This window comes from Lissotriton vulgaris, chromosome 9 (genome assembly GCF_964263255.1).
Source record: "Lissotriton vulgaris chromosome 9, aLisVul1.2, whole genome shotgun sequence".
In the NCBI taxonomy this organism is placed as follows: domain Eukaryota; kingdom Metazoa; phylum Chordata; class Amphibia; order Caudata; family Salamandridae; genus Lissotriton; species Lissotriton vulgaris.
In genome coordinates this window covers 623,240,538-623,262,626 of record NC_141697.1, presented here as the reverse complement: position 1 = coordinate 623,262,626, position 22,089 = coordinate 623,240,538, and the positions used below count along the sequence as shown (strand labels likewise).

At 44.0% G+C, this 22,089-nt stretch overlaps 1 protein-coding gene across 3 annotated transcripts in view; it reads right to left on the bottom strand.

Moving 5' to 3' along the window:
- The window catches only part of SIPA1L3 (signal induced proliferation associated 1 like 3), a 714,921-nt gene that overhangs the window by 70,887 nt on the left and 621,945 nt on the right, over positions 1-22,089 (bottom strand). For all 3 annotated transcript variants that reach the window (XM_086938267.1, XM_086938268.1, XM_086938269.1), the window contains exons 16-18: positions 21,511-21,750; positions 15,792-15,957; positions 13,718-13,919 (exon numbers count right to left, since the gene is read on the bottom strand). In XM_086938267.1, the coding sequence (XP_086794393.1) occupies positions 13,718-13,919; positions 15,792-15,957; positions 21,511-21,750 (608 nt within the window). The remainder of the gene's footprint in view (positions 1-13,717; positions 13,920-15,791; positions 15,958-21,510; positions 21,751-22,089) is intronic.

Genomic DNA, 22,089 nt, shown 5'->3' with positions numbered 1-22,089 from the left:
GCCTCATAGAACGTACAAAGCTGAGTGGGGGTCGCTACGGGTCCCAGAAAGAGAGGGAAGCTCAGAGTCGACCCATCGGGCTCCGTGCGCGGAGTCGCACGACCTGCGGGCCTCGTCGGATCGGCCTACTGACGAGGAGAAGCCAAAGAGCAGCAATGGTTCTTCAACTTCTTCTTATGCTTCGATTTACGTGACCCCGAGTGCGAAGACTTCGATTACTTGTCGGAATGGCGAAACCTCTACGACCGGTCCCTTGACCTCCCTCTCGACCGGGACCTCGAAAGGCACGGAGCCAACTGTCGGCGTTCAAGCAGCTTTCGGGACCGCTCCTGCGAAGCCTTCGGTGTCCACAACTGACTTGAGGTGGTGGTCACACTCCAGGCAAAAGAGGCACAGAGTGCGGATCCGTCACAGACAATAGCCCTTTACAGGAACCGCAGGCCGGGCACCTGCTAGGAGTCGAAGATTAGAAACAAAAATTCGACAAAAGTCAAGAAATACGTAGTAAAAAAATGACAGAGGTACCGCTTTTCCCAGATCTGCGCTGGCTGGCACGGACAAAGAAAGAACTGATGTCAGCGCACGAGGGCGGCATCTATGTAGCAGTAGCAACGTCATTCCAGCAACCACGACGCTGGACGCGGAGCCGACCAACGCCACCTTCTGACACGCAGAGGTACTACTGACGAAAAAACGTTCCGGATCCAGTCTGAGACCTGGGGGTAATTCTAAGGTAAGGAATTTATAACTAACGTATTTCTTTCAGATGCAGTGGTTTTTGAGACCAAGAACGCCATGGTGAAATATAAGAGGATGAAATTAACCAACAAAATAGGTAACTATACACACACACTCTTGAGGACAGAAAAAGTGGGAGAGGGACAGGCAAAGTCCTCAATGGCCCAAACCACAGGCCAGACGCTGTCAGATTTGATGGAGGCCATCAAGGGATAAAAAGTGGAACTGGCCATGAAAGTAGATTCTGTGGCCATTAATATGTACTTGCTCAGGGCTGATCTCCACAAGGTGGCAGCCCGAGTAATGACGACAGAGGGACAGGTGGAGTACCTGCACGGAGAAGTGGTTACTCTCCGAGAGAGAGTTTTGTCGTTGTACAAATTATCGGTGCAACTAGAGGGTTGGTTTGCGGACTCAGGAGAAAGATACAGGAGGAATAATCTACGGTTAGTGGGTTTTCCGTAGAAGGCAGAGGTCAGTCCACGGAACTGTTTATAGAGCAGTGGCTTGGTAAAATTATGCACCAGCAATAGTTGTCCAAATTCTTCACGTTTAACCAGGCACATATGGCCTTTGTGCAGCTGCCGTTCCTGGGTGCCCACCAGGTGCCATTATAGCCCACCTGTTCAAATTCTGGGACCATGAATCAATCTTGCACCAAGTGCGGGTGAGAGGCACCCAATATCTATCTATCCGGACTACTCTCAGAAGGTCCAAAACCAGCGCAAAACGCTCATAGCCATCAAAAAGTGACTGCACAACCTCAACATACGCTACCGCCTGATACCCACATCTCGGCATACCCTTCCCACTCGGGTGACAAATGCAAAAACAACACTTAATGGACAGAATGCAGAATAGAGTCTTTTGCTTTCTCACCCTAAGTTCGCCAAGTATGCCCAGACGTGGGTCCTGGGCTCCCTGTGCCACTGGAATTAAGCTATTCTGGCTGAAGAGGGGTAAAACCCCGAAACCAGTCCAAAGATGCTTGTTTCCGGTCCAGGGAGGACCTGGTTTGGCAGTTCGGGCTGGACTGTTCCCATGAAGCACAGGCTCAAGACTGATTTGCATATGGCCAGGTCTAAACTGGGGTGGCAATGGTGAGCAAAAGAATGATGGATTTAACCCAGATCTCCTGAATAGGGGTGAAGGTTTTGATTTGTTATGCATTTCGTCCATCAATTGTGTGTCTTTTGAGGTACAAAGTACGACTGATGGCGAATGAGGTATTAAAACACCTGACGTGGATGTCAGGGGGTTAGCACTGTTGGAGAAAGGACACTGGGTGTATGCATACTTCAAGCGATATGGAGTATCTGTGGCCTATTTGCAGGAGAAGCATGTGTGGGGAGACTGTATCCCAGGTTTGCGTAGTAGGGACAGGTTATGTGTGGGGTGCCCTGATTTGGGTGGCCCCTGGGGTGCCCTTTCAATATAAGGGGCATGAGCTGGATCCGAAAGGCCGTTTTGTTGTTCTGTATTGAGTCCTGGATGGACGGGAGGTGTCCTTACTAAATGTTTATGCTCCTAACACTGTGCAAGAATTTTTGCTTGAGTGGCGATGGCCCTCCCTCTACCCCAGCCCCCCATGCCCCAGAGGAAGCACAAAACCGCACAAGACAGGGCAACCGAGAGAGCTGATGCAGAGCTGTAGCTTAATAGATATCTGGAGAGAGGGGCACCTGGACTCTAGGCTGTTCTGCTATACTCCGGCTGGTGCGGAGCGGCCGGGGAGGACACTCAACCGACCCAAAACAAAGAAAGAAGGAGCCACCGGTTGTCACCCCAGTCTGCGTGTGGCCGGGACCTCGGAGGAGACACACGGGCAGCAGCGCCGGTGCCGGCAGGAATAAACGGACCATCGCGGAGGCGGAGCTGAGAGACCCTGGTGACCTCAAGAAAGGTATGGTCTTCCTCTCCCCCTGCGCAGCCCCCTTAGCGCACAACTCGCCCTGACTAATGAAAACGGAAAACGAGGGATATTGGCAGTGAAAGAGATCGAAAAACGTCGCGCCTGACCTTAAAATGGCGGCCGTATGAGACGAATGCTGATCAACAACCCAGGGGCATTGACAGGGAAAGGAGACTGGCGACTTCATTTGGAAAGGAAGTAAGACTTCCCAGATGCCCTAATGGACTAGGAACAGCGACAAGGGACAACTATCCTGGTCTAAAAAGAGAGAAGGGACCAACCAAGTTGGAATGTAAGGAGAGTAAGAACGAAGAAAGTGATAAGGGACTAAAGAACTGCAAGAAGGAAAGAGAGAAAGTACTTTCCTCTCAGGAAATAATATGTTGATTCGGCCAACATCCGACACTGACTGAAGTTTCTCCAGACAACACTTCTCACAAAGAAAGTCAGTCAATCAAGTCATTTAATTTAGACAAGCCATAAATTTAATAATCAATAATACCTACCACCATGAAACTAGAGCTCGGAAGTCACTCAAACCTCTTTATTTGACATGATCACAATGGCATAATAAGAGCTAACCAAACTACAAAGAAACTACAGCTACAAGGAAAAGTATTACTGGATTTACCTAGATTCCTATATCTACCAAGATATACCAGCAGGAAAATACATAATACAAAACACCAGCAGGAATTTCACAGTACAAAATAGTCAATAGGCTTCTGAAGACCCACAACGTGCAGGTGAAACAGAAATGGAGGGAAGTTACAGAGGGCCGACCGGGTCGCACGCAAAGAATATAGAATATCCTTCCAATATATCCAAAAATGCGGCCAAAAAATTCAAACATTGCATATTGAGAAAAAATGCGGACACTCTGTTTGCTGACCCTTATTTTGACAGAGTTAAAGGTATCATGATGAATGACCTGATATTCTACACGGACAAAACAGCTAAATGGCGCAACGCCTTTACAAAAATGCTGTTCACAAAAACCGTAAAAAACATACCACATGGTACAAAAATAACGACCTCAATAACTAAAAGATGTAACACAGAAATATGCATTACTATGTATAAAACAGGAATAGTGCTGATACAAGCAACCAACAAAGAACTCGAGAAATTCGAGATAACTTTCCAAACCCTAAAGGAATCCATAGTAGGACCAAATCACCACCAAATCATGACCTCACCAGACACCACACCTGACAACGACGACCCTATGACTAGAGAAGCCAATACAACGGACTGCCAGAATAATATAATCTCTAACTCCGGAGATTTACCTGAATCTGCAATGGCAATACCGGAGACTGAGATTGAAAGGACAGAGGTATACAATACCCTGGGAAACAAAGAGATGAACCAGACCTCACTGGAAGAGCCGCTGCCACCACCATTCGATGCCACTTCACCTGAAGAGGGTAGCTCAGTCCAGAGTGAGCCCCCGTCTGAAGAGATCTACGAAAGGAACAAGGTAGAGGTTACCTACCTTCCCCAACCTCACTCGAATACGAATCTAGAGCCCCATCGATACCTATCCACAAAAACACCCCTTACACCTAACAACACAGGAAAAAATGGCGACACCACTAATAGAGCCAGGAATCACAACCTAACTATGGATACAACGGCAAAATATGTGGCAACGAGAACAGACCAGCCACGGAGGAGAGCAAAAGGCCGAACGCTAACAGCCGGATCTATCCCACATAAGAAACCATCCCGAACACAGAAAGAAGTCAAGGAGCTCAAGAAACTAATAGGCAACCTGGCACTAGACTCGTTGAAAGTCTCAAAGACAATCGGGAAAATCTGGGAGATGACGATAAATACGCACACCAAGGTCTCACACATCCAGAATCTTGTACTCCGACACAACAGACCAAACAGGACCAATCCCTTACCAAACGAAGAAGCCCTGGCCCTACTCCGATCCTATGAACAATCTGCTCTACGAAAGGAGGAGAATATCGAAATTGTACCTATTGACCCTAATAGATCGTCCAGAAAGAATGATAGGAAAGTAATCCACCACAACTTACAACATATCCAGGTAACTGCAACTGAAACAGAAAATGGAAAGAGCGCTAACTCACAGAAAACCCTGAACTGCCTACTACTTAACTGTCGATCAGCAAATAAACACGCATCAGACATAGCCGCCCTAATCATTAATAAAGAAATCGACCTAGCCATCCTCACGGAAACTTGGCTAAGTGAATCATCCTCTCCTTCCATGGATCTCCTAGTACCACCACAATATAACATTGTCAGATTAGACAGACCGAGGAAAGTGGGAGGAGGTATAGCGTGTATTCACCGCTCAGAGATCGAGGTCAACAAATTCCAATCTGACCCTATAGAATCTTGTGAATACCTTGGTCTTAATGTAAGATTACCAAAAAATCAAAGCTACAACCTACACGCGTTCTACCACCCACCTGGAGATAACGCAAAGTTCACAGAGCATCTTATAGAGATTATAACGGCCAACTCTAACCCAGATGCCAACAACATATTCCTAGGGGACTTTAACCTCCACTGGGACGACGACAATGACAAACTAATTAACTCGATCAAAGACTTCCTCTACGAGCTAGACCTTACACAAGCATGCATCCAGCCCACTCACTCACAAGGAGCGACTCTAGACTGGATTATTTCAAGAAACAAAGAGACATCAATCCTTGCTATAGACCCGTGTGATTGGTCAGATCATCACGCCATAACATTCACAATACCTACAATGAAAAAAGGCAGGACCGTGCAACCCCGTAAGTCCAAAAAATTGATACGAGATACAAAAGAAGCTAATATTGAACTTCTGGTCGAAAGATGTGAGAAAGACCTGAAGCCTTGTAACAACAGGCAGAATGTCAATGAGATGACGGATCACTACCTAACGTCGATCGATAAGATAGTTAATGACACATTGCCTCAAAAGTTAAAAAGAGTCTCGGAAAAGCCAAAAAATCCTTGGTTTAATGAGGCACTGAACGAGGACAGGCGAAGACTGAGAATGGCTGAAAGGAAATGGAGACAACATCCATCCTCCCCCGAGCTGAAAGCCCTCAGGAAAATAAGGAAGCAATACAACAAAAAGATCATCAACTCCAAAAAAGAATTTATAAGGGCGGAACTGGACAATGCCAAAAACAGACCACGAAAACTTTTTGAGATCCTAAAACAACAGTCTAATAAACTAACTAAAACGACTCAAGAGAACCCGAAAAATCCCATAAGCTGCGAAGAATTCTCCTCATTTTTCACGGAGAAAACTAAACTGCTAGAAGTTGAGCTTACAAGTGCCGCTGCTAATATCACGACCTTTCCCTCATCTGAAAATGAGACTAATGTGACCTCGGAAGATCTCCTAACAAAAAATAAGGCAAACTGGGACACATTTGAACTATACGACCAGGGAAAGATCGCCAAAACACTAGCTGTACTTAGACCGAACAACCACTATCAAGACCCGTTACCGGCAAAATGTGTAAGAGAAATCAACCACACTCTAGTTCCGATCTGGACTGAGATAATAAATGCCTCACTTGCACAAGGAACCCTCCCTGACTGCCTAAAAACAGGGCAGGTAGTTCCCATCATCAAAAAACCGACAGCGGATGCAACAGACCCGAATAACTATCGACCAGTGACTAACATCCCTTTACTCGCCAAACTTATTGAGAAATGCGTGCAGGGCCAATTGAGTCAACACATCGCTAAGTTCTCATTACTTGATGACTGCCAATCAGGTTTCAGAACAGGGCACAGTACTGAAACCGCGATCCTACATATTGTTGATGACGCCCTACAAGCCCTTGACCAAAATCATGCGTGTCTACTGATCCTTCTAGACTTGTCATCTGCATTTGACACAGTAAATCATGAGATCCTGATGACCAGGCTACAAGACAGGATGGGTTTATCGGGAAACGTACTGAAATGGTTTAACTCCTTCCTGCAGAACAGGACTCAGCTATTCCTGGTCAACCAAGCAATCTCCTCCCCATGCCCTAACGCAATGGGTGTACCACAAGGCTCAACATTATCCCCAGATCTTTTCAACTTATATGTAGAACCCCTCACGGAGATTCTTCGAAAATCACAGATCTCCTACCATATGTATGCAGACGACACGCAAATATATATGAAGATCACCTGCAGTGACGACATAGACCTACTGAATGCAACTCTAAAGAAAGCGCTGCAATGGCTAACAACCAACCATCTGAAACTTAATGCCAACAAAACAGAATTCCTGTTAATCTCACCGACAAGGAGTCAACCAGAGGTAAAGGAATGGGCTAAATTGGTGACTGCGCTCAACTGCACTCCGACCCTAGTTAACTCAGCCAAATCACTAGGAATTATATTAGATGAGAACCTCGACATGAAAGAACACATCAACTCAATGGCTAAGAGCGCCCGCTTCCACTTGAACTATCTAAGAAAACTGAAACCCTTTATCTCAGAAGCGGATCTAAAACTTGCCATCCAATCGCTAGTTATTTCAAGGATCGAATATGGCTGCACCACGTTAGCTGGCCTACCGAAAACATCGACGGCACCATTAAAGGCCTGTCTCAACGCAGCGGCAAGACTCATCACGGGAACCAGGAAATTCGACCACATATCTCCTCACCTGAAGGCACTAAACTGGCTACCTTATGAAGCTAGAATTAAAATGAAGATAGCCTGTATTTCCCACAAAGCGATCCACTTCAACACGCCTAGATATCTAGCCAAGAAAATTAAACTATCGGGAGGTAACAGACCAACCAGAAGCGCTAAAGAGTTGCTATTGAAGCCGGCCTTCTTCCGAAAGAAAAAGACATATGACCGAGCATTCTCCGGAGCCGCCCCCAGAGTCTGGAACTCAATCCCTCCTAACATCAGGAAGATTAAAAACACTGCAACATTTAAACGGGAACTGAAGAACCACATGATGAGTATATACCCTACATAAAGATCCCTACAGACTACTGGTGTGAACATTTATGCCAAAAGAGGATCAGGCTCATCTTGAATAATTTGAAGATCGACAAGACAAAGGACTGATTACCGCGCAAACACCGGCTGTACACCTTACTGCTACCTCATATTTATATGATCTCTACACTGTATCTCCCACCTGAAAGATACTACCTATACCTTACTTTGTTTATCTTTACGATCCTCGCTACTATCTAAACTATCTCTACTCTCAGTGCTAATCTACTTAGATAATTGTACTTATAATACTATGTAACCCTACCTCACCGAGCCGAATATTTGACTATGACTCAAGCTTTACGTTATGCACCTCTTAATGCTAATGGCACAGGCGCTAAGAATTTATTTATCTAAACCGCCCTAGATAGTATATCACCATCTACCTCACCTGTTTTGTTTTGTTTTGTTGCTATAATTGCTACTATAATGTCAATCTGTAATCGTCTATGTTAAGCGCTCTGATACCCACGGGTCTTGTTCGCGCTATATAAAACACTATAAATAAATAAATAAAATAAATAAATAGACACATAGCAGACTGGACTATTTCCTTATCACTCCTGGTCTGGCACAACAAATTGGCAAGATTTCCTAACTGGCACTGTATATATTCGACCACTACCCGCTCCTGATGTGCATGCGGAGGGGATGTACTCGCCCGGTGGTGCCGATATGGCGCCAGCGCATCTCCGCAAATATCCAATATCACATGTACGCAGACGATACACAACTCTACATTAAGGTCCAATCTCTTGAAGACATCAAGTCCCTTAACTCAACGCTCCAAGATACACAGATCTGGCTAGCTAAGAACCATTTAAAACTAAACACACTAAAAACAGAATTCCTCTTAATCGCCCCTCCCAACCAAACAACTATCATCCGCGAGTGGATGTAGCACCTAACGGCACTAGACGGTCAACCTCTCATCATTGATGTCACTAATTCTTAAAGATGATAAACTAAACATGCTGAAACACATCAGCGCTGCAACAAAGGGTGCACATTTTCAGATTAACACACTAAGAAAACAAACCCTTCATACCGGCAAATGACTTCAAACAGACAGTTCAATATCTAGTAATTCCCAGAGTTGACTATGGGAGTGTCTCACTCTGTGGTCTACCCAAATCAACAACAGCTCCTCTCAGAGCTTCTATTAATACAGCCGCTACACTCGTCACAGGCACCAACCGCAACTGCCTCATTTCCCCTGACCTCCAGGCCCTTAACTGGCTACCTTTTGAGGCCAGAATCCAGTTAAAAATCGCATGTATGACACATAAGGCACTTCATCACAAAACCCAGAGATACCTAGGGGAGAAACTAGTACTATCAGGAGGCAAAGGTCTACTAGGAGCTCTAACAACCTTCTACTGAAACCACAACGTTTCTCCAAGAAAAAAACATACAATCGTGCCTTCTTAGGAATGGCCCCCAGGATATGGAACGCTCTACCCCCAGAAACCAGACTTAATCCATCTGCGGCCTTTTAAAAAAAAAAAAGAAGTGAAATCGATTCTCATGTCCAAATTCACTTGAACTTGTCTTATACACTATTGCAGCTATGTGCTAATCTTTAATTGTTCCCAGTACTGTATTTATATGTGTTTATATGCTACTACCTATATTTGATCTGTAAAGCGCTCTGATACCCGCAAGGGTCTTGTTCGCACAATACAAAACCGCCAACATAAATAAATAAATAAATAAATATATGGGAAGGAGGAGATCACTCATTTCCAAGAAAACTGGGGCAGCTTGAGTAGCAGGGTCCATGACTGGGGCGCAATGAAGGTAGTGCTCAGAGGAATCTGCTTGAAAACCACATATGGCGTCTGTCAGCAACTAGTTCAGGACCTGACCTGTTGAGAACCCCAACTGCTTAACATTGAATGGGAGCTTCCGCCTCAGCCGCAGAGACTGAAGGGCTGGCAACGCACCCGGGGTGAACTCTTAGATGAATAGTGCAGGCTGGAAAAACATTATTATACAGCATACCAACAGTTACTGCATGTGGAGGGAGAGGGCAGGCACCATGTTAATGCACCTGATGCGACAGCAGGATTCCCAGGAACCGATTTAGGTTCTCCGGGACAGGAATGATAACTTAGTCAACTCCCAGATAGCAATAAATGAAGTGGTTCATGCTCACCTCGAAGGGGTATATGCGAAGCATGAAGGGGGACCAGAGGATTGCTGGACAAGCCTTTCTGGTGGGTGCGGAGGAGCGGGTGGCTCTTGATGAAGACATAACGAAAGAAGAGTTACTCGCAGCACTGATGCGACTGAAACCTGCAAAAACGCTGGATGGTGATGTCCTACTGGCCGGATTCTACCACAAATATGATGATGTGGTGGTCAATATGCTCCTGGAAGTATATCAGGAGGCACTTGGTGCGGGAACCTCCTGACACCATGCATGAAGCCCTCATAATTCTAGTACCGCAACCGGGCAAGGATCGGGTGGAGGTGTTGTATTACAGGCCACTGTCAATGCTTCTGAATCTAGATGTCAAAATACTGAGAGGGATTTTGGCAGCCCAGTAGCTCCCATACTTGCCAATGCTGATACATGAAAATCTGTGCTGCTTCATTCCACAGAGAGGTACTACGTATAACCTGCACAGACTATTTCATGATATTCATTTTCCGTACTTACACAAGGGTTCATAGGCATTGGCATTCCTCGATGTTGAACAAGCTTTGTACTCTTTTACATGGAATATCTTTGGCGTGTACTGGAGAAGGTGAGTCGCAAACCAAAGTATATAATGTGGGTTAAATTGCTTTATGCAGAGCCGACTGCTAGGATTCGTACGGGCTGACTGGTGTCAATGGAATTCCAATGGAGTCATGGTACCAGGCACAGCTATCCTCTATCACTTCTGTTGTTCACACTGGCAGTGGAACTGTTTGCGGCACTGTTATGTTGTGGGCTTGAACCCCAGGGGATCCCGGTGGGTGACTATGCACATGGTGTCTCTTTATGCAGATGATGCCCTGGTGTACCTGTGGAACCCGGAGGACTCGTACAGGTGCTTCTGAGTACTTTGGAAGATTTGGGTGAGGCTTTCGGCTACGGATGAACCCTTACAAATCCCAGTTATTGCTGTTGTGTGAACTGACTGCCATGAACTCTGTGATGCTGCCACTGGTGGGGCAGCCGTGGGGTGAAGAAGGGATACAGTATTTGGAAATTCGGATTGCCTTTGGGAAGCAACGATTTCTGAATCTTAACATAAGCAGAGTACTGGAGAGCCTACATGCGTAGCTACATTTTTGGAGACGTCCCTCTATCGCTAATGGGAGGGGCTTCACTAGTCAAAATGGTGGTACTGCTGTGGTGTTTATATATTCTGCAGGGTACTTTGTGGGAAACACATGTCAAATGTCTGCTCAAAGTGGAATCCTTTGACTACATGATTTTAAATATTCATATTTTCTAGTAGCAATACGTGTCTGGTTCATGTGGTCAAAACAAGGGTGAAGGGACTGGGGCTTTTTGAAGGTCCAGCACATGGGCCCCTACAGCTATGAGAACTAAGTGTGTGATGTTCCTTTGTGGGTATCTAGGTTAGGAGAGTGGTCAATGGAGGGGAGTGCTCCTTTTAGGAGCAAGGGCCTTCACACACACGAGGGGTATCATGCTTCATCAGTGGGCAGATCCTCGTTGGGGGCTGTTTGCTGGAGATCTTTTCTTTTCCGCCGATATGAGATGCATGAGTGAGTAGCAAAATGTGAGTAGAATGGGTGAGGGTAATGTGTGTTAAAAATGAACAAGGGGTTCCAAGCAAGAACTAAGTTGTAATGGTAGGATCTTTTGTCAAGGATAAAAATGTGGTTTTTAGCATAGAACAGATATAGTTGTCTTTTTAGCTGCAGTAGGTGTGAAAAAAGGTCAACATGTTTCATGCTTGATACAGTCCCTAGCGGATCATGGCATTTTGTCAGGACCAGGAGAATCTTATTCTACTCTCACAGGGAGGGAAGTGAAGAGTGTATGCACCATGCCCTCTATACTTTACACAGATATTCAGGATATCTCCTGGGGTTAGACCTAGATTAGGAAAAGACACCAGAATAAAAGAAGGATAAATAAAAACTAAACATATACACATAATCATATACAAATACAGGTATTTAGGGAGAACCACCAGTGTTGTGGTGACCATATTCGTGGTGTGTGTCGATGCAAGCTCATCCCATGCAGGCAGATAAGCAGGATGCTAGGTGCAATCAATCCCATGTGTCACCAGTTGCGTAGTTAGTCTAGGGGATCTGGTTACTAGTGAACTAGTGATGCACGTTAATATATGCATATCACAAATAGATGTGCAGGTTGCTGGGTTGAATCAAGCACGTGTCACCAAATGCATACTAGGTCGAAGAGATACAGTAATCCAATAAAGATTTATGGTGAAATGAACCTCTTCAAAAATAAGTGTCCCCTATCAGGACAGCGGTGCGGCGTTGCAACGGCTGATGAACATACATCACCCAATGGAGCGTGCGGCCCCTCAGGAAAGCGGGTTGCGGCCAGCCGAGGCTAACAAAAGTAACTTACCCAGGAATTAGGGTGGATTCGGTCCCAATCGGACCGGCCAAGGAGTATGCTGTGTAACGTATTGCCAAACCGGCAAATGAGTAGCCGTTCACTAAACGACACTAGTCAGAAGTGCCATAGCTCGTGGTCAGAGCGAGATGCTCGGTTCAGGTTGTGGACGGATAATTACATAAGGCAGTGTCAAGCCGCCGGGGTATAAACCCAATACAGTGACAGAGAGGAAGAGTTACTTACTACGGCAAAGTACACTGTGGCTGTCAACCTATCCAGGGCCCTGCTGATGCAGAGTCACTGGTGTGCTGGCTGGAGAAGTACTTCCTGGTGTGACGTCCAGGGGATCGAATGACAACCAAGAGCAGCATGTAGCCTGCGCCATCTTGGAGGTACTGGCATGCCTGAGGATAACCTGGGGGCAGGGGTCTGAGGGCGTGTTCCTGTGCGGAGATAAAATCCCAAATTGGCAGGTGTATCCCAGTGCCAAAAAGGCAAGGGGCCGGGTGAGGGCATACGCTTACCGTGGTACTGAAATGGTGAAGGGAGTCACACGGCTGGTAAGGAGCGGTGTGGCATTCAGTGAACAAAGGAGACTCCCAGATTCTCTGGAAGGAAGGAAGGATCATAGTTGGTCCAGTGCACCAGAGTACGGTCCAGGGGGTGGCAGATCTACGGCAAAGAGCCCCCATCGAGAGGCCCTTTAGGCATTGCAGCGCCAGCCCAAGGAAGATCTGCACGATGATGAAGCATGATATTCCTCAGGGTGTGTGAGGGTCCTTGTTCCTAAAAGGAGCACTCCCCTTCATTGACCACTCTCCTGACCTAGAAACCCACAGGAACAGAACACTTCTTCTCATGGTTCATGTAGTCAACATGGTTCCTTAATTCATAAAACACAATGTTGAACAGTAGGAAATTACATTTTAAATCTGGATGTAACAGTCAGATTGGCTATGGTATCAGTTTTTTTTATATATGGAGTGTACAATGCTTCAAACTTTGGTACAAAGGACAAACTACGAAATTCACAGAATCATCATGCTAAATAGGCACAAGTCTAAACTATTGCTAACAATTTCACTTAACAGATCAGAATCCAAGCAATCAAAATATCAATTCCCACATGTCAAACCTTAAATCTAATGACATAAAAGATTTTTTTTTTAAACAATATTTACTTAATAAGAACCTGCTCTTCTGTTATACAGTCCACAACGATTAAAACACATTGTGCCTTACAGACTCCAATTCAGGATGGTCCACAGAATGGGTCTTCCCTTTCTGAGTCTCCCAAAGTTACACAGAGTATAAAAGTAAAAAATTAAGAGCACATATTTCCCTCTGACTATCTAATGATAGGGAATGAAAAAACTAGTCACAAAAAGGAATCGCAATAGTATTCACAGCTTCAATTCTTACCACTAACATAATGCATATTCTTTTGAGGAAACCACAACAAGGCCTATTAAAGTAATATTTCTTAGAATAAATAGTTCACATACATTTTTTGTCTGGCATGTTGCAGTTTCCTTGTGGGTCATTTTGCCGCCGTGAAGGGAGTGTGCAAGTTGGATATGTACTGGTGAACAGGACATCATCAGCTACGGACTGGTCGTAGGAGTCCCCATTGGCATAACTTGCGTCTCTTCTTCCACTGCAAAGGCTCTCATCAGACAAGGTCCGCTGCAGAGTTCTCTGTGGCAACTTAAAAGAGAAAAAGTTTAACTTTCAATCCTCCATTAGTTCCTTCTCCCACAGAAATCTGATTCATAATGATGGAATATGCACCCACCTTTAATTTTTTTTAAGACCTGGAAAATTAGGGGCAGTTAACCAAATATTAGAAATAAATACTACTTTAAACTCTCCACTATGGTGGACAACATAGTGCCTGGCCTTTGATTTTCCTCCTTTAAACTTTAAATCCATCTCAATTTCAAACCTAAGCTTAAGACCCATCGCTCCTAACCCAGAGGAGAACACTCTGAGAAGACCTGTGCATTCAGGCAGCAGAAGTGTGGAATTATCTACTGGCCATTCGAGACCGTGCAGCACAAACCCTTTGGATGCCAATTTCAGTGCACAATTCCAATATAGGAAAAATAATTGTCAGCAAAGGTGAGACATACCTCCAAATATATAAGATGTTCAGAATTGATTATATTGTTCATTCAAGAAAAGCCTTTTGTATTAGTCTGGACATGCTAAAGAAATATAGTGAGAACTAAGCTTAGTGTGCATTACTGACAGTGATTCCAATAAAAAATGCACGTTTGCAAAAACGTACACATTTCTGGCAGGAATTCAACAAGCGTTTACAGAGGAAGGCCTGAAAACCATTCTCCTTGCACAAGTATGGTTATTCTATTGTGGCATGAGCAAACACACACTCACATTTGCTCATGTGAAACCCTCTAAAGAAAGTGAAGAGTCACTGGCTAGAACACTTTTATCCTTTATTTCCAGTGGAAAAATAAGTCCCTCCTTGGAGAACCTCCTTACTCTACAGTTCCAGATTATTAATTTTGAATATAGAGATCCCTACCACAGTGGAAAATGCTTTATGTCAATCATCCCTCGTGAGCAGTATATTTCCGACTTTTTCCAGACTGGGCATGGGTTGGAGGGAAGTTGGTGAATACCTATAAAGATGGAGGATTGTGGGTGTGCATAAACTCATAGGACGTTCCGGCAAAGGCCTTGTTATTGTCTTGCAGGTCCCATCAGTAGATTTGCTCACATACAAGTAAATCTTTTGAAGAATGAAAAACCAACTTTTGCCAGCATAGTCTACGCTTACATGCATAAATAACTCTGCAAATGGGGGCCATAACAATCTCACTCAGACAAGAACTTGCAGTGTCCAACTAGAAGTGAAATGTCAACCAGTCCCTGAACTAGTACTTGGTATATGTTTACAATTATGGGTTCAAGGGATCTGAGGCACAGTGAGATGAAATTATTTGCCCAAGAATTACACAAGGATGTGGGGCACAGTGTGATGAAGTGATTTGCCTAAGTATTACACAATGTTCCTAAGTTGAGAAAGTCAGACTGAGACCAAAAGCACCTTTAACAAAGGTTATTCATAAACAAAGACCTTCAAGATTCAAATATTTGAAAGACAAAGACTCGGATTTGTTAAGAATTTTGAATAATCAGAAATGTGGTACAATCAAAGCCTCTCTGGAATGCAAACCCTGACATTACAACATAAGCCCATACATAATCGAAGTTATTATCAGGGCACTCAAAATAGCAAGGTTTACTCAAGACTCGTTAAAAAAACTAAAGCTGAGGGAAAGGCATGTTGGGTACTCAAGGGGAAGAAAGAACTGGACCTATGTGAATAAACATTTTGACAGTCAGTATCGACATATGTAGGACTCTCTTTGCACAGATTGAGGAAGAAGTGGCAGAAAATGACTGGAGATAACAGCCAAAAATCCAAATAACCCATTCACATCAAAGAACTAAGCCTCACTGGGAAATTGTCTCTTTGTAAATCCTCGTTCATTGCTAAAGTACCTCATTCAATATAGTGCAATCAGTGTACTGTGCTAGACCATAACTTACCATAATATCCCTTTCCTGCTCTGCAGACATGTTGTCCATAATGATTAGTTTCTTAAGATCATCTTCAATTGTTGATTTGTGGTTTCTCCGGGGCGATCTCAGGTCGCGGAGAGATGCCCTCAGCCTGGGCTGACCAAAAACGTTCTTTGTTGTTGTATCAACTTGCCTACAATAAATTAAGACAATGATACTGAAAAACCTACTGTCAAATAGTAGGAAGATTCAATCCAATGCGTTTATTAAGGATATACAAGATCAAATTTAAGTACGGTCCATTATCACAATTCCCACCAATCGAACAGTTGTGGACTTTTGCTCAGCTGCTCTTCTACTGAGCTCCTTGTGCAATTGTCACTCTCTTGGAAAACCCATATCTCAAATTGTATAGCTCAGTCAGGCTACTCAACTGTGGTCCACTCAAACAATAGTTAACTCAGAAATTAACACTGCATTCCTCGTTATGAACAACAAAAACCAGCCCCAATATTTGGAACATTATGACATCAAGGCCAGTGCTGTGACAGTATCCAAATTCAGGGCTGACAGGAGACTAACGAACATCACAGTCCAACAATGAGAAGTCACAAGTACTACGCATAATGATATCAAAAGAGCTCAGGAAAATACTTATTAAAACTACATTCAAAGCAAATACAAATAAAGACAAAAGTGTCTGGCAACAGATTGGTTTTCAGGTGGCATGAAGAGCCAGGTTTAGAGTGCCAGTGTGTGGCATTAGGACGAGTAGCTGTACCAACAGTGATGCTGCTGCATTATATAGACCCCAAACACTTTCACTTATTCACACCATCTCACTCACTTTCACTCTCATTGATACTCTCAAACACCCTTTCACATACTCTCATTCACTCCCACTCACACAAGCAAAGACAAAACAACATGTTTTTTTAAATTATCTAGCTTCCTATGTTGAGAACTCAGAGGCTCTATTGCAGCAGCAGAGCAGACATCCAGTGCTGGACCTCGGAACCAGCAAGCCATGATTCTCAACAAGAAGCCAGATAAAACAGTAGGGCTAGGTGTGAAAAGAGGAAGACACACCTTAATACCTCTCCCAGATGCTTGATAGGACAGGAAGCACAGTCCTAAAAGAAGCTGGTATGGATCCTGTGCCCTGTTCCATGAGGCACTTCCTTTCTCTCAGGGATGCCCTGATGCGTATTTTGACAGCCCCCATTTTGGCAGATACTGTGCTGCCCAAGGCAGGTACAGTACGTCTGCTAAGTAAAATAGATTGTGCTTTTGTGAGGGGTCTGTAGCTGTGCAGCACCACCTGGAGATACAGAAGAGCTACTACTTTGCAAAAGGTTCCTGGCTTCAGTCTGGCACCTGGTGGATATTCGTAAAGCACAAGTTACTTACCTTCGGAAAGCCTCTTCCTGAAAGAGATTCCATCTAACGGCAGATTCTTCACCTTTAGAATATTTCCCAGACATCGGACAGGATCTAATAAATATTGAGCAATACCTCTGCACGCTAGTAGGTGGTGCCTTGTGGCTGCGCAGTGATGTTTTTCTGCTCTGGAAATAATAGATAGATAGATAACATACAGACATCACTCCCACGTGCTGACATCAGTAGCTTTTGTGGCTGCCCGCATCCCAAGATGCAGAACCCCAAAAGCAAACTGACTTAGAGCAGAGCGCAGATTCCTAGATTTGGGATCTTATTAATTGACAGAGCCCAATTCACATAACTGGGAGGAACAGTGAGGAATTTGCTGTTAAATAGAGTCTCTACTAGAAAGAGAGTTACCAAAGCGAAGTATCTTGTTCTTCTAATAGAGACTTTTTAACCGCAGATTCCTCACCTTTTGAACAGATACCAGAAAAGTACTTATTTGGAGGTAGGTATGTGATTCGGCTCAAACCAGAGTCCTGTAGGACCAAGATGGCAAAATGCCATTCTTGGTGAAACTGGTGTTCCAGACAATAGTGCTTAGAGAACATATGCAGCGACACCCACTTAGCCACTAGGCAGATATCTAGGGTAGAAACTTTGTGTGCCATCGCAGGAGCAGCAGCTTTGGTTGTGGTGTAATGAGATTGCTGTCCTTCTGGGGATGGCTTTTTGGCCAATGTGTAGCAGATCTTGATGCAGAGTATGATCAAGTGGGAGATGGTATTTTTCTGCACGGCTTGCTTTTCTCCACTCCAGGGAACCCCACAAAAGAGCTCATCGTCCACCTGGTGTTCTTTGGTATGAACACAGCACTCTTTTGGAGTCCAAGATACAGAGTCTCTACTCCTCTTTACAGGGGTGAATAGAACGCCGACAGGGTGAAGGTTTACCTGATGTGAATGATGTCACAACTTTTAACAAGAAGGATGCTTGCATCCACAGTGCCATTTTATTGGGGAAGATCATGGTGAATGGCAGATGGATGCTAAGAGCCTGTAGCACACTCACTCGCTGGGCTGATGTTACGATAGCAAGGAACACTGTCTTGAGGGCAAGAAGCAGCAGAGGTTAGCCATGAAGCAGCTCAAGAGGAGGGCATATCAAAAATGTGAGGACTAAGTTTAGATCCCACTATGCAATGACAAAGGGAGAGGAAGGAAACAAGTATTTAAGCATTTCAAAACCCATAACTGGAGACTTAAACAATGAGGGTTGGTCCTGCAAACGTAAACTGGGCAAGGGAGCAGAAAGGTAGTCTTGAATTGTGCCCACAGTGAAGACTTGCCAGGCCAGAGACCAGTAAAACAGGAAATCAGATAACTTTTCCTGGAGGGGTCAATCTGGCGTATGCTGCATCAAACAACACATTTTTACCAATAACAGACATATTATACAGTTTTTGTTGAGGGATGCCTGGCTGCCTAGATTACATCCACAACCTCCGGAAGTTGAGCAAACTTGTTCAGGTGTCGCCGCTCAATCTTCATGCATGAAGGTGAAGGGTGGGAAGGCCTGGGTGCAAAACCCTGCCCTGTTGGTGCAATAGCAGGTCCTCTCAGATGGGCAGCCAGATCAGAGGACGGATGCTGAAGCATAGGAGTTCTGGATACCGTAGGCCACTAGGATGACTTGGGCCAGTTTTCTCCTGATCTTCAGAACTCGGGGCAAAAGAGGTAATATGAGGAAGGCATACAAGAGTCCAGAGGTCCTCTCTAGGCGGAATGCATCTCCTAGCGAGAAACACATTGGAAACTCCAAAACGTAGAAGTTTTGACATTGTGCATACTGGGAGGTGGCAAAAAGATGGAGCTACGGTTCTCCTCATCAGCAGACGAGACTTATCACCTCCAGATGTAACTGTCACTAGTGACCTGCTAGGCATCAATGGCAGAGTTAATCTGCCTAAGCATTCAAAGATCCTGCCAGGAGGTTCACCACCAAGACGGTCCTGTGGTGTTCCAGTAACTTCCAGGGGTGTAGTGCCTCCTGGCACAGGGACGAGGACCCCACGACGCACTGCTTGTTGGGAGTATCAGATGGCGGTGGTATTGTCTGTAAGTACCTTTATCAACCTCCCTTTGATGGATTACAGGAAGGCTTTCAAGGGCAAGCAACTCTCTGTGGTTAATATGGAACCTGGCCGTAGTAAGATGGGTCACCTCTGACCCAAGCATGGTCCAGTAACAACTACAGCAGATCTTTTTAAGGCTCCTTTGAAATCAGGATGGAGGAGGCCACCAGCTCCGAGTAGACTCATTAAAACTTAGGACAGAGGCGGACAGATCAGGATTATAGCCTGAATGCCTGGTCTCTCCTTTCTGGGGGAGAAACACAAAACAGAACCATGTCCAGAACAGGTCCAATGAAGGGGAGCATCTAAGGAGTCAGCCATTTGTGTCTTGGACAGACTTGGGACAAACAAAGAACACGTGGGCGATGGACTCTATAGCAGATGTGCACCTGGAGCAATACTGAGAGGAAGTGGATGTCTGCTTCCAGGTGCTAGTATGTGAATTTAAAGGTCGTGAACCAAAGAAGAACTGCATATAGAGTTTCCTGTCTAGGGGAATGGTCATGATTTCAAAATGTTGCTCATACAATCCAGTTCTTTTTAAATTCATAGATTCCAAGGTTAGGCATCCCCACGAGGAGCTGGTAACTAAACCCTGTGCTACCCAATCCCGATAGTATTTCTTAAGTGCATCTTTGCTAAGGGGCGGTAAATGGTCCTTGGTGTTCCAGAGGCCCTCTAAGACAAATGCTCCAAGAGAAGGCTACAAATGACCTATCAGGCAAGGTATGTTCAGTGAGGTCACCCCAATAGGAATAGGAGAGACCCAAAGAATCGCAAATTACCCTATTGACATTCTTGTTGTTTTGAAGGGGTTGCTGAGGTAACAAAAGGATAGGTAAGCACAGGGTGACAGAGAATCAGAAACGCAGGGGTCTGGCCCTAGGACCCATTTAGCTTTTAGAACCTCAACTAAATTAGATTGGACACTTTAGGTTAATTATGGTTAATTAGGGTGAACAGATATAGTGTACAAACACTTTAGAAGCTGGGCACACGACTGGCAACTTGCAAAGTAAGGAGAACCATAAAAGCAGTATAATTTACACATTTGGAAAATGGAGCTGTTAGGCGCAAATTACTACTCTGGGGGTGGGCGGACTGTTAATCTGCCAAGGAGGGTAGAGAAATTAGCTAGACACCAACCGTGTCTACAACAGTAGATAGGGGGAAAAACAGCAACATTTCTTTCACTTAAGATGCGTAGCAGTAACTACTATAAACTTCGGTGCAAGGTATCATGACTGTAAAGAGAGTTTGCACTCCAGATGACGGTGAGTTGAGATTATGTCCATGCTAATATTTGCATACATAATGTAATAATAGCAAACAGGTAGATAGCACAAACCACGGAGAAACAATATGTAGGAAGCACAGCAACCAATTAAAAAGTACAAAATCGAATTTATTAATGAGTGTACATAATTAAGATAAAAACATTTTAAACTCAAACACCATAGATATAAAAACAAATTGCGAAAACAATTAATTCAATATAAGAAAAATTATTTTTCTACTGTAGTTACACAAAAAATCCATAAAAGAGTGGCAGAAATAATCATCTTAGATGATTATTTCTGCCACTATTTTATGTCTATTACATTTTCTATTTTCCCTGTATAACGAATCCAGTTGTCTAGCAGGGGGTCCTTGTTATTTACGTCAATATTTGCATACATGCCAACAATCCCAAATTAGGTGGTAGACGTTTTATTTGAAAGCTAATAATTCTGTCCTGCTAGGTTTCATCAGCTTACTCATTGAACTCCAATACAAGTACATGGTACAATTAGATTTCTCTGATTATGGTTTGTAAAACTACATCTTAAAGAGTTTCAACATATTGGTAGTCCTGAGACAGCTTACCTCAAACCTTTTCTACAAATATTGTAGAGGTGGTGAGCAAAATTACATAACTAAACCTAACTGAAGTTGGATCTAATGAATTTGGAAATCAACTATATAAGGTGCTAACTGCAATAGTAATATGAATGAATATAAGCCATGCATGCATATGATGTATTTGATTGTTGCAGACATAGCCTCTTAGAGGCAAAGCAGTTGAATGCAGATGTGAGTAAACATTTCAGAACTGCCTAAAATGTACAGACTCTTGAAATCAATTATAAAACAAATGATTTAACAAAAAAGGGAAAACTGTCTTTCATTAGAACTTTCAGCAATTAGTGAACCAGAGGAAAAAGTGCATGCAAGTAATGTACTTACTTCTTAGGGTCTGTAAACATGATTGGCTTTATGGGGGTCTGGTCAGCTCTTTTCCATCCTGTGGGCTGTTTGTTCTTCAACATGTACTTTGAGTAAAAACACTTTGGTACAGAGCTCGAGAGCTGGAAAGATCTGGATTGGGGCATATGGTGGGGACCAGAATAGTCAGATACTGGGGAATTTTTAGATACTTTTTCAGAATACATTGGAGATGTAAAGCCATGTCTTGAATGCACGTTACTGGAATGAAAAGAATAAAAACAAAGTACAATTAACTAATAATGGCAATGGCAAATTGTTTTGTAGAACATCCTACTGTGGGGTTTCACAGAAGAAACTTGTGGGCACAGCTTGTAAAATGTACACCAATTGGGGATCCTAAGCAGAAAGAGGGCAATGTTTAAGTTACACAAAAGATAAACAAGTTACTTGCTTACTTTTCAGTAAACAGTATTATTGCCTTTAATTTCTCAATAGTATTTATTTTGAACTAGCATCAGAACCCAAAGAGCTCATCACCAACTTGACTCCACCAACCGAGACGGACACCTGACTGAATGGAAAATTCTCACATAAGAC